Source organism: Dama dama, chromosome 5, assembly GCF_033118175.1.
Source record: "Dama dama isolate Ldn47 chromosome 5, ASM3311817v1, whole genome shotgun sequence".
NCBI classification, from domain to species: Eukaryota; Metazoa; Chordata; class Mammalia; order Artiodactyla; family Cervidae; genus Dama; species Dama dama.
This window is the reverse complement of record NC_083685.1, coordinates 14986544-14999494: the sequence shown is the minus strand read 5'-3', so window position 1 is coordinate 14999494 and position 12951 is coordinate 14986544. Positions and strand designations below refer to the sequence as shown.

At 46.4% G+C, this 12951-nt stretch overlaps 1 protein-coding gene across 3 annotated transcripts in view; it reads left to right on the top strand.

Moving 5' to 3' along the window:
* The window catches only part of TESC (tescalcin), a 60464-nt gene that overhangs the window by 25470 nt on the left and 22043 nt on the right, over positions 1–12951 (top strand). For 2 of the 3 annotated variants that reach the window (XM_061141867.1, XM_061141866.1), the window contains exon 2: positions 1753–1822. In XM_061141867.1, coding sequence (XP_060997850.1) covers positions 1753–1822 — 70 coding nt within the window. Of the gene's footprint in view, positions 1–1306; positions 1663–1752; positions 1823–12951 lie in introns of those variants that run through there. The other variant, XM_061141868.1, reaches the window with a different exon arrangement.

Sequence of the window (12951 nt, the reverse complement as noted above, 5' to 3'; positions counted from 1 at the left end):
AAGCCCTGTTGAGGATTTTTACATTTATGTTCATCAGTGATGCTGACCTATAAATTTTCTTTTTTTGTGTGGTGTGTTTGTCTGATTTTGGTATTGGGGTGATGGTGGCCTTGTGGAATGAGCTTGGGAGTGTTCCTTCCTCTGCAATTTTTTGGAAGGGTTTCAAAAGTATAGGTGGTAACTCTTCTCTAAACATTTGATAGAATTTTCCTGTGAAGCCATCTAGTATTGGACTTTTGTTTGTTGGAAGATTTTTAATCACAGTTTCAATTTCAGCACTTGTAATTTGTCTGTTCATATTTTATATTTCTCCACGGTTCAGTCTTGGAAGGTTGTACCTTTCTAAGAATTTGCCCAGGAGAGTTCTTTGGCATTCCAGTGGTTAAGACTCCACGCTTCCGCGGCAGTGTGTGCAGGTTCAGTCCCTGGTCAGGGAACTAAGATCCCACATGCCATTCGGGGCCACACAGCCGAAACAAAACCAATAAATAAATAAATAAATAATCTTTTTTTTTTTTTTTTTAAGAATTTGTTTCTTCTAGGTTGTCTGTTTTATTGACTTACAGTTGTTAGAGTAATCTCTTATGATGCTTTGTATTTCTGTGATGTCCGTTGTAACCTCTCATTTTTTATTTTATTTGAGGCCTCTCCCTTTTTGTCTTGATGAGTCTGGCTAAAGGTGTGTCAATTTTCTTTATCTTTGCAAAGAACCAGTTTTGAGTTTCATTGATCTTTTCTTTGGTTTTCTTGGTTTGAAACAGAGGTTTCATTTATTGCTGCTCTGATCCTTATGATTTCTTCTACTAACTTTGGGTTTTGTCTGTTCTTTCTCTGGTTGCTCCAGGTGTGAGGTTAGGGTGTTTATTTGAGGTTTTTCCTGTTTCCTGAGGTACCATTGTATTGCTATAAACTTCTTTCTTAGAATTGCTTTTGCTGCATCCCATAGGTTTTGGATCATTGTGTTTTCATGGTCATCTATCTCTAGGTGTTTTTTAATTTTGTCTGTGGTTCCTTTGGTGATTTATTTAATTTTGCACATGAGATGGATATTCACTAAACTCAAACGTGGTCACTGTTTCACTCATTGTGTGAGTCAAATCATTATGCAGTACACCTTAAACGTCTACAGTGCTGGGCTGTACATCAACTATTACCTCAAACCGGAAGGGAAAAAAAATGAAACAGCTGAGGTTATGTAAATACCTCGCCCACAGCGGCAATGATCAAAAGTCTGTTTCTTTTCCTTCCACTTCCCTGCTTTCACCAGATTCTCTGTACTCTTCTGACTACAGGTCTCCCCCGAATCACTTCCGGCACCAGCCTGAACCATCTCGCCCTCCGCTCTTCCTCTGTTTCTTAATACGTGACACATGAAGCCCCTTTCTCACCGGGGAAGACACCCATCTTCAGGAGTGGGAGGGGAGAAAGCCAGACAAGCTGATACGATCTCTTTTAACGAGCTGAGGAAGGAGAGGGTGACCTGGTTCACGTTCGTCCTGTTCGCCAGGAACTGTCATTAGCAGTAATTGTCCTGTTGCTGAGAGGGTCAGAGCCAGTAACCCCAGAGTGGTGTTACCAGGAGAAATGGCAGACCCTGTCTGCTCCTGCATCCCGCGCTCAGTTTTGCCTTGGTGGGGCATGGCCCGAGAATGAGCCAAACAGGTGGGTGGGGATGAGGGTGCAGCCTGCCTCCGGCAGCTCTGAGTTCAGAGGTCAGTGATGCCTTTTCTTTCCTTTTTTATCCCCCCACAGTCTCATCAGACCAGATCGAGCAGCTCCACCGGAGGTTTAAGCAGCTGAGCGGAGACCAGCCCACCATCCGGTAAGACCGGCAGTTGGGTGTAGGCTTCGGGCGGGGCCGTGGTCCTTGGGGAGGTCCCTCTCCATATATCTCTTCCCCTGAGTGCTAGCTGGCTCTGCCAAAGCCCCTGGGTGGCCCCATTTCCTGAGACAAACTTGTAGTTCCCTCAGTGCTTTGAGTCCCTTCTAGATAAGCTGTCCTCAATTGGGGGGGAAGGAACCCCACCTGGTTCTAACTGGGGTTAGAAGATTATAACTGGAGGGAAGACAAGGGGGGTGAAAAGCTGGTTGTTCAGCCACTTTACCCCGACTTCCCTGGGACCCCAGGCACACAGGGCCGGCCTGTCGAAGGCCAGGCACCAGTGCCAGGCACCCTGAGGCGAATCGGTTGCGGTGTGCCTCAGTTCAAGAGTTGGATGCCGTCACGAGGGCCTCTTGACTCTGCTTCCTCTGGTTGGTAGTTCCAGCCCCAGACAAGAGGGTAGACGGCAGCTGTGGATTTCTGTCTCGGAAAACCACCATTTTACATCGCGTTGTTTCATGGGAATCTCTTAGAAGGTGTGCGGTTTAACTTTTTTCTGAGGAGGAATGCCTCGGACCAGGTGTCTCCTCCTGGGAGGGGGTGGCGGCCATGTCATTTCCAACCAGGCTGTGAGAGATCCTCATCACTGAGTTGATCCGACTTGGTGAGGAAGATGCTTCAAGCTGAACTGTTTCCAACATAAAGTGAATGCTGTCCTGCCACAAACTATCTAACAGATGTAGTCTCCTAAAATAGGCATGCAGAGTCTCAAGGTTACAGACTTGGAACTTTAAACCTTTTAGTAGTCCAGGAAAGCGTCCTGTTTTCTTAGTAAGTGGATTTAAAATTGACCCAAGTTTTAATGGAAAACAACATGTAAATACTGTCCACTTTGTCTCATCTGTCTCAACAAAGGCATGTTGGTAATCCAGTGCGTCCAGTCTTAAGAGCATCTGTTTCCAGAGCTCAGAGTCTGGTGGTCTCAAGGTTCAGGGGGCCATCGGTCTTGATTTGATTGTATCCAAGTAAATTAAATCAGGACTGACTTTTTATTTTGTAAGGTTTATTTATTTATTCATTTATGATTCTGCTGGGTCTTTGTTGCTGTGTGTGGGCCTTGTCTGGGGCCTCTGGTTGCACCAGTCGGGGACTACTCTTTGTTGCAGTGCTCGGGCTGCTCACTGCGGTGGCTTCTCTGGTTGCAGACCTCAGGCTCCAGGCGTGCGCGCTTCAGTAGTTGAGTCTTGTGAGCTCTTGTGCTCTGGCTCAGTACTTGTGCCACACGGGCTCAGATGCCACACCGCATTTGGTATCTTCCCAGACCGAGGATTGAACCTGTGTCCCCTGCATTGGCAGGCAGGCAGATTCTTAGACCACCAGGGAAGCCTAGGACTGGCTTCTTGAATTCTATACAGGAGACAGTAAAGCGTCTGCCTGCAATGCGGGAGACCTGGATTTGATCCCTGAGTCAGGAAGATCCCCTGGAGAAGGAAATTGCAACCCACTCCAGTACTTTTGCCTAGAAAATCCCATGGACGGAGGAGCCTGGTGGTCCATGGGGTGGCAAAGAGTCGGACACGACTGAGCTTTCCTTTCCTTCATTCACTCAGCCCAGTGAAGAGCCCACCAGAGGATCCCCTGGCTTCCTATGGGGTCACATGCCCAAGGCTGAGCCAATCACTGTTGCCAAGGGTTGGAAATGCAAACTTTTTTTCCCAGAGCTGTGAGTGAGTGGGGCAGGGGTAGAGTGTGGGGAGATTTCTCAGGGCAAGGTGGGCTTCCTTGGAACAGGGGCTGAGGAATGGATGCAGGTTGGATGTTGGAACATGGAAGTGTAAAGGGCATCCTCCGTTTCTTTAGAAGTTCATGGGCACATGCGCTGAGCCAGGCGGGCAGTACCTGTGCTTGGGGGACAGGACCATCATGCAGCTCTTGATCGGGGGTGTAATGGCGGAGCCCTCTTTCTCAAGATGATTTTCCAGCATGCTGTGCCCCCAGCCTGTCACAAGCTGCCCTGGGCTTCTCGTTGTCATGTGTCTTGGGGTCCATGGGCCTTGGCTTGGTGAGAGGCCTCAGGTTCCAGTTCCACATGTGTATACTTTTCAGACTTGAGGGAAGCAGAGGCAAAAACCCAGCCTTGGGAAACAGATCATATTTGAAACGTCTGTGTCTCTGGTTGGTTGACTTTGGGTTAGTTGCTGTGTTTCTCTGAGCCTGTATCCTCTGTAAAGTGAGTGTGGTCACTTGGGATTTGATGTGAGCATTAAAGATGAGCAGACATACATGGTATGTTTCTGTTCTGAACTGGGTTCCTTGGCATTTGGCAAACGGGACTGTCATCATTCCCCCATTGGTGGGGTCATGAGGATGCACCCTGAGATGCCCAAGCAGTGGCCCTTGATCCTCAGGCTGGAGTGGAGGTGGGGAGGGAAGGTGCTGTGAGCAGGAAGCCCCTCCCACTTTGAGGCTCCAGCTTTGGGGCTCAGACTGTGTGGCCCAACAACCCCTCATGGGCTTTTCCAAGGATATACTGACGCGTTGAGCTCTACACTGGTTCCTTTTTTTTTTTTTTTAATTTTATTATAGTATAGTCAATTTACAATGTTGTATTAATTTCTACTGTATAGAAAGTGATTCCATTTTACCTGTATATACTCATTTTTACCCATGATGGTTTATTTCAGGATATTGAATATAGTTCCCTGTGCTATACAGTAGGATGTTGTTTATCCGTTATTCTTTTGTTGAAGTATAGTTGGCATACAGTATTGTGCTAATTTCTGCTGTACAGAAGAGTGACTCCATTATACACATGTATAGATTCTTTTTTATATTCTTTTCCATTATGGTTTATCCCAGGAGATTGGATGTAGTTCCTTGTGCTATGTAGTAGGACCTTGTCCTTTATCCATTCTAAATGTAATAGTTTCCATCTACTAACCCCAAACTCCGACTACATCCCTCCCCCAACCCTCTGCCCCTTGGCACCCACGAGTCTGTTCTCTATGTCTGTGAGTCTGTGTCTATTTTGTAGGTAGGTTCATGTGTGCCATGCTTTGGATTCCACGTTTAAGTGGTATCATATGGTATTTGTCTTTCTCTTTCTAACTTCACTTACTGTGAGAATCTCTAGTTGCGTCCGTGTTGCTGCACATGTGGTTATTTCATTCTTTTTTATGGCTGAGTTTCCATTGTGTATATGTCCCACATCTTCTTTAGCTATTCCTTTGGCAATGGGCATTTAGTTTGCTTCTGTGTCTTGGCTATTGTAAACAGTGCTGCAATGAACATCGGGGTGCATGTATCTTTTTGAATTGTGGTTTACTCCAGACATATGCCCAGGAGTTGGGATTGCTGGATCATATGGTAGTTTTGTTTTTAGTTTAAGGAATCTCAGTGTTGTTTTCCATAGTGGCTGCACCTATTTACATTCCCAGCAACACTGTAGGAGGGTTCCCTTTTCTCCACACCCTCTCCAGCATTTGTTATTTGTAGACTTTTTAATGACAACATTCTGACCCGTGTGAGGTGATACCTCATTGTAGTTTTGATTTGCATTTCTCTCATTAGTAATGCTGAGCCTCTTCTCATGTGCCTGCTGGCCATCTGTATATCTTCTTTGGAGAAATGTCTGTTTAGGCTTTCTGCCCCTTTTTAATTGGGTTATTTTGTTGTTGTTGTTGAATTGTATGAACTGTTTTGTATATATAAGCCCTTGTCAGTCACATCATTTGCAAAATTTTCTCCTATTCCATAGATTGTCTTTTCATTTTTATAAAATAGTTTCCTTTGCTGTACGAAAGCTTGTCAGTTTAAATATTTCCTATTTATTAATATTTCCTATTAATTAATATTAATTAATCAATCAATATTTCCTATTTATTAAATATTTCCTATTAAATATTTGCTTTTATTTATATTGACTTGGGAGACAAAAAAAAAGTTGATATGATTTTATGTCAGAGAATATTTTGCCTGTGCTCTCTTCTAGGAGTTTTATGGTGTCATGTCTTATGATTATGTCTTCAAGTCATCTTGTAGTTTATTTTTGTGTAGAATGTGAGGATGTGTTCCAACTTCATTGATTTACATGCAGCTGTTTAACTTTCCCAACACCACTTGCTGAAGATTGTCTTCTTCCCATTTTATATTCTTACGTCCTTTGTCAAAGATTAATTGACCACAGGTGTGTGGGTTTATTTCTGGGTTCTCTATTCTGTTCTGTTGATCCATGTGTCTGTTTTTGTGATAATACCACACTGTTTTAATTATTATATTTTTGTAATGTAGTCTGAAGTCTGGGAAAGTTATGCCTCATGCTTTATTTTTTTTCCTTAGGATTGCTTTGGCAATTCTATGTCTTTTATGGTTCCATGTAAATTTTTGGATTATTCTAGTTCTATGAACAATGTCATGGGTAATTTAATACGGATCACATTAAATTTATAGATTGCTTTGAGTAGTATTGGCATTTTAACAATATTCTTCCAATTCAAGAGCATAGGATATCATTCCATTTCTTTGAATCTTCTTTAATTTCTTAATGTTTTATAGTTCTCAGCCTTTAAGTCTTTTCACCTCCCTAGTGAGGTTTATTCCTGAGGGTTTTCAGTTGTTGCTGTTGTTGTTTGTAGGGAGGGGTGTAATCTTAAAAGGTATTTTTTAAAAATATATGAATGATGTCTGGGGAGATGAAATCTTAGACAACTGCGATTATCAAGGAGACTCTTCTCTTTTGCCTTTTGCAGTAAAGAATGATAAGGCACAAAGGGTTATTTCTAAGAGTTCAATGACTCACTTAAATACTAAATATACCCCTTTTCTTAAATATACATTTTCTTTCTGATGATATTTCATTATTAGTGTAAAGAAACGAAACTGCTTTCTGAATGTTAATCTTGTATCCTGCTACTTTGCTGAATTCATTTATCAGATCTAGTAGTTTTTTTGTGGAGTCCTTAGGATTTTATATATATATAGTATCATGTCATCTGCATATAGTGACAGTTTTGCCTCTTCCCTTCCAATCATTCTATATGTAACAGTTTGCATCCGTTAACCCCAAACTCCCAATCCCTGTCTCCCCCGACCTCTCCCTTCCTCCTTGGCAACCATGAGCCTGTGCTGTATGTCTGTGAGTGTTTATGTTTCATAGATAAGTATATTTCATATTTTAGATTCCACATATAAGTGATATCATATGATACTTCTCTTTCTGACTTACTTAATGTAGTAAATGACTCTGGGTTCATCCATGTTGCTGCAAATAGCATTATTTCATTCTTTTTATGGCTGAACATTACTCCATTGAGTATACATGTTCCACATCTTCTTATCCATTCCTCTGTTGATGGACATTTAGGCTGTTTCCTCATCTTGGTTATAGTGAGCAGTCTACACTGGTTCTTTCCCACCATGAGTGTATGTGCAAATCACCTGGGGAATTTTGCTAAAATGTGGGTTTTGTTTCACAAGACTGGAGTGGGGCCTAGGACTCTGCATTTATAACTATCGTAGGCCATCTTGGTGAGGTTGGCCTTGCCTAGCACCTGGGAATGCACCCAGTTTGCCCTCCAGGCTTGAACAGGTGGAGGGTGCACCCCTCCCCCAAGTGCTAAGCGGTCCAAGTGCAGCCTCCTACTTCCCACGCCTTGTAGGTCAAGCCAGGACGTAGGAAAGTTTGAGCTGGTGGCTCTGCCTGCCACCCTGCCCCCCACTTACCCATCTCTCGCACAGCCACCCCCAGGAGCACCATATGCATTGCCCTTCCCAGCCCTGCCCTCAAGTAAGCCCTGAGTATGTCTACCTGGACCCAGCAAGTAGCCGCTGCTCCCTAGCTGAGGGCTCCCCAGTCAACGTCATGTCCATGCTATTTAGGTGGGATCCACCATGGTCTTCAGCTGCTGGGTTTTGCTTTGTTGAGGTCTCAGTGTGGAGACCACCTCCTCCAAGACACTCTCCTGCCCCCTGCATCCCCACAGACCCCTCCTGGGGGTGTCTCAGCCCACAGATCCTTCCTGGCGGTGCTCCCCAGCCCACAGATCCCTCCTGGGGGGTGCCCCAGCCTAGTATTTGCAGCACAGAATTGTAACTGCCCCTCTCCAGCCACCCCCACCCCTTCTAACTGATGGTCGGCCCCTTGGGGGACAGAAACTGGATCCTTTGGTTCTGGTGCTGAGTCCGGGGCTCATAACAGGATAGATGCTCTGGGAGTAGCTGACTGACTGAACGGATGAATGAGAGAGCAGTGAAGTGAGGAACAAGTGAATGAGCACACTGGAAGAGCTCTCTGTAGCGTGTCAGGCATGGTATACACGAGATCCGCTGTTATTTACAGCCCTGCCTTCACAGGGTTCACATATTTGTGATGAAAGGATTTATCTGGGGGCCTGGCACGTGGAGACGGTTCACAGATAGTAAGCTCTTATTGTTTCCAGCATGCTTTATGCAGCACAAGTCTTTAACATGTACCTTATACGACCCCATAGGTAGGGGGAGGAACACCTGCTCTCCCCATCTGAGACATGGGAAAGTGAGGTTCAGAGAGGTCACATACCTGGCCCCTGGTCACACGGCTCACAAGCGGAGGAGCTGGGACTCAAGCCTGGTGCTGAGATCCCTCTGTAAGGAAGCTGGGAGCCTGTGCTGTGACTTGCGAGTGTCCAGTAAGGACCTCAGTCTCCCTGCCCCGCTCTCTGAGGACCCTCCCCCCTGACGTGCTGGGATGGCATCATTACTGACACCGCGGCCCCTCTCCAGCGTCTGCAGCCTCTGCTGGGCAGGCAGTGTCAGCTGCACACGGTGACAGGCCAGCCCGGCCTGCAGGAAGGAGGTGACACCACCCAACCGTAGCGCTAGTGCAAACAGGCCTGCATGAAGGGCCCCCTGCCAGCCCCTGGAGCTGCTTTGCCTGATCCTCATCCACCCTCCAGGGCTGGAGAAGGGTGTGGGGACAGCTTTTCCGGTCCTCCTAGGCTTTCCTGCACATCCTCCCTGGGCAGTAGGGGTGAGCGGCCCCAGACAGTGTTCTGGCCCCCAGTCTGCCACGGGTTTCCTGTGTGACCCCAGGCTGAGCCTTCAACCTCTCTGATCCCTGGGCACGTTCAGGAGGCCTTGCTGGGATTTCAGAGCATGGAAAGAAGCTTCATTTCTTTAGTGTCAAGATTTGTGAAAGTCGTCGACCAGGGTCCCCTGAGGGTGGCCCCCAGCACCCCAGTCTGGGAGGGGTGTGGCTTGCAGGCCCCTCCGCCCCCTCCTCTGAGAGAGTGAAGGGGCCTGGACTTTTGAATACCGCAGTGCAGAAGGCCCCATTCACACCTGCAGCTTTTATACATAGACTTGTAAGTTACATCTAAAATCCTAAGGAAGAATTGTGTCTCTGAATTTATGACTTTAGCAAGTTGAGGGTAGCTTTTAAAAAAATTCCAGAGGGTAAAAACTGCCAAAATTGATTTTAATTTTGTTGTTGTTTATTTATTTGGCTATACCAAGTCTTATTTGTGGCATGTGGGATCTAGTTCAGTGACCAGGGATGGAACCTAGGCTCCCTGCATTGGGAGCACAGAGTCCCAACCGCTGGAGCACCAAGGAAGTCCCGAAAATTGATTTTAATTTTAACCCCCCACTTCCTACCATGTCTGGTCATGTTCCCTCTTTTGCTCAAGATCATGTAAGGACATCCAGCGGTGGGTTTACCCTGAGGCTTTCCAAGTCAGGGCCCCACTCCGTATGGGTTCCACTTTGCATGGGTTCCTTACAAGGACCAGCACTTAATTTTTTTTTTCAATTCCTAATGCTGCATTCTTTTTCTCTAAGAAGCACCACCCGCCCCCCCCCCAGGTTATATATGTTTCAGGATCCCCCAAACCTGAGTCCACCTTGATCACAAAGCACTTTGTACTAAGGGCTCTTGGTGAAAAATGTGTGATAGAAAATGTTCCTCTGACTCATTAATCGAGCACCTACTATGCAGAGACTTCCGTCCTCGAAAGCTGTGGAGGAGCTTGTGGAGGGAACACCCTCCACAAGCAAGCTCATTAAATAATACTGATTTTATACAATATAAAAATGATTTCTTTCACTTTTTCTCTCTTTAGTAGGGTCCCTTAGGTGTCAGATGTTTTAAACAGCAGCCTTCTACTTCCCGATAGCACTCTGGCAGGCTCTCCAACCCCCAGAAATAGATGCGATAGAATCCTTCAAATATAGTGATGCAGGCCAGGAGGGTGCCTGATTAGATAGACCTGCACAAAAATATTTTTAGATGCATGTTGGACACATCACATGTGCAGTGATTCCTGGGATGAACGCGACCACAGACGTACATGAGGAAGAGAAAGGATGCGGTTGCCCACTGCCAGCACCACCAGGGGCCCAAGCAGCATTTTGATGGGCTTGATCCCCGGAGCCAGCAAAGTCCCAACCCTAGGGCTTGTTTTAGACCCCTCGGCAGTGCCTCCCATCGCTTTATCAAGTGAGAGGTTAGCTTGGTGTTAGGAGTTGCTGTTAGCTGTGTGGTCTTAAGGGTCTTGGGGACCCTCTAAAGTTCACACCATTACCCTACTTGACAGGTCAAGAAACTGAGGCTAAGAAGGTTAAGATCCCACAGCTTAACGTGCAGGAAGGTTAAGGGCTGGCTGTTGGAATAACCAGAGCCCTGGAGCACTGTGATCACATCACTTTTCTCCAAATTAAGTCACTTATTTTTCATTTTTTAGATTTCACACAAAAGTCCTAACATATAGGATTTATCTTTCTCTGTCTGACTTATTTCACAAAGCATATCCTTCAGGCCTATCCATGTTGTTGAAAACGGCAAAGTTTCATCTTATGGCTGAGTAATATTCCATTTCTTATATGTGTATATATGTGTGTGTGTACACACATACACCACATCTTCTTTATCCATGTATCTGTCTACAGACTAGTAGGTGGCTGCCATATCTTGGTTATTGTAAATAATGGTGCTGTGAACATGGGGGTGCATGTGTCTTTCTAAGTCACTTTTTAACCCGGTTACTTTGCTTTTTAACCTGTCAAGTAGCTAAAGATTTACTTTAAAAAAAAAAAAAAAAAGAAGTACACATGACAGTGAAAGAATTGAGACTCTGCTTAGATCACAAGGCTGTTTCATGGTGAGAATTGACCGTATTCCAGGAGGTAACCAGGCTTCCCTGATAGTTCATTTGGTAAAGAATCCACCTGCAATGCAGGGACCCTGGTTTGACTCCTGGGTAGGAAAGATCTGCTGGAGAAGGGACAGGCTACCCACTTCAGTATTCTTGGGCTTCCCTGGTGGTTCAGCTGGTAAAGAATCTGCCCCCAATGCGGGAGACGTGGGTTCGATCCCTGGGTTGGGAAGATCCCCTGGAGAAGGGAAGGCTACCCACTCCAGTATTCTGGCCTGGAGAATCCATGGACAGTATAATCCATGGGATCACAAAGAGTCGGACACGACCGAGCACCTTTCACTCAGGAGGTAACTAGACCTCCCTTTAAAGCCTCAGCTGAGATGATGCACATTCACTTAGAAAGAAAGACCTGCAGTTACTTGTCAAACTGCCCAGGAAATATCAGGTGGGAGTGGCCTCGGGGCTCCCACACCTGCTCAGGTGAGCGGATGAGGGCAGATATGAGAACGGGAGCCATGAAGCTGTCAGCTTGGTGTGAAAGGTGCCCAGGTGTCCGGGAAGAAGCTTTCTAAGTGGTCTTAGATATATTAGTGGGGACTTAGATATATATTAGTGGGGTCTTAGATACATAGGTGGTGACTCACATAAAAAGTTTTTTTTAAAAAAAGAGATTCTCTTCCCAGGATGATGAATACTTGACCCAGTCATTGCTTTACAGAAGCAGGTGTTAGGACCTTCTGTGGTGGGTTCTAGTCCTGAGGAGCCCGAATGAGAAGTGAGGCTCCCCTGCCCCGGGGGACTAGAGGGGAGCTCTGTTAAGGTGTGCGTGTGAGTGTGAGCGAGGTAACTAGCATATAAGCTCATGATATACGATGATGGAGGAAGGCAACAGGGCAGAGGGTGCATCCTTGGGACCGCCATGGGGAGAAGGACCTGGGGACAGGTGGTTGGTGCAGGCCCCTCTGAGGTGGCTGCTCTGGGGACCAGAGAAGGGGCCGGTGTGTGGAGGGAAGGATGCTCCAGGCAGAGGTGGGACTGAGCTTCATCAAGCCGAGTGATAAGAGGACTGGCCGGTTGGGGCAGATCACAGAGGCCCAACTTGGCTGTAGGAAGGACCTGAAATAGAAGACTCAGCCTAGGCTCGAAATACCATGTGGATGCTAACTGCCCAGTTTGTATCTGTGGCTGGGCCATCTCCTCTGAACTGCAGCCCCTGCCCGTCCCCTAGACGTTCTTGTGGCATCTCACACTTAACGTGTCCCAAGGAGCGCCCCCATGATCCTCCCAGATTGCCTTCATCTCACACCGTCCCCCTGACTTCCTGGATCTGCTGCTTCTATTCACTGCCCTACCCTCATAGAGACCCACAGTGATGCATGGGGGGGTGGCAGGGGGAGCCTTTGAAAATGGCACCTCTCTGCTCTGAAGGTTCCACTTTCCCAAGTAAAAATAAAGTAACAGCCGCCTGGTCAGCAGGTGTCCTGCAGATCCTCGCATCCCACCACCCCTCCGACCCCCTGCCTTTTTTTACTCCTGTTCCAGCTGCGTGGATGTTCTTACTGTTCCCGCCTCAGGGCTCTAGCACACACTGTTTCTTCTCTCTAGAACACTCTTCCTCAGAGCAGAGTTTCCATTGGCTGGGTCTTTTTTTTTTTTTTCTTTTAATTTTAGTGTGTACTTAAAAAAATTTTTTTTAGCTTTATTTATTTTTGGCTGTGCTGGATCTGGGTTGCTCTGTCCGGGTTTTTTTCTAGTTGCCTTGAGCAGGGGCTACTCTAGTTGCAAAACATGAGCTGCTCATCGCGGCAGCTTCTCTCGTTGTGGGGCACAGGCTCTAGGCACTCAGGCTTCAGTAGTTGCGGTTCCTGGGCTCTAGAGCACAGACTCAGTAGCTGTGGCAGACGGGCTTAGTTGCTCCGAGGCATGTGGGATTTTCCCAGATCAGGGACAGAACCCGTGTCTGCTGCATTGGCAGATGGATTCCTTACCACTGAGCCC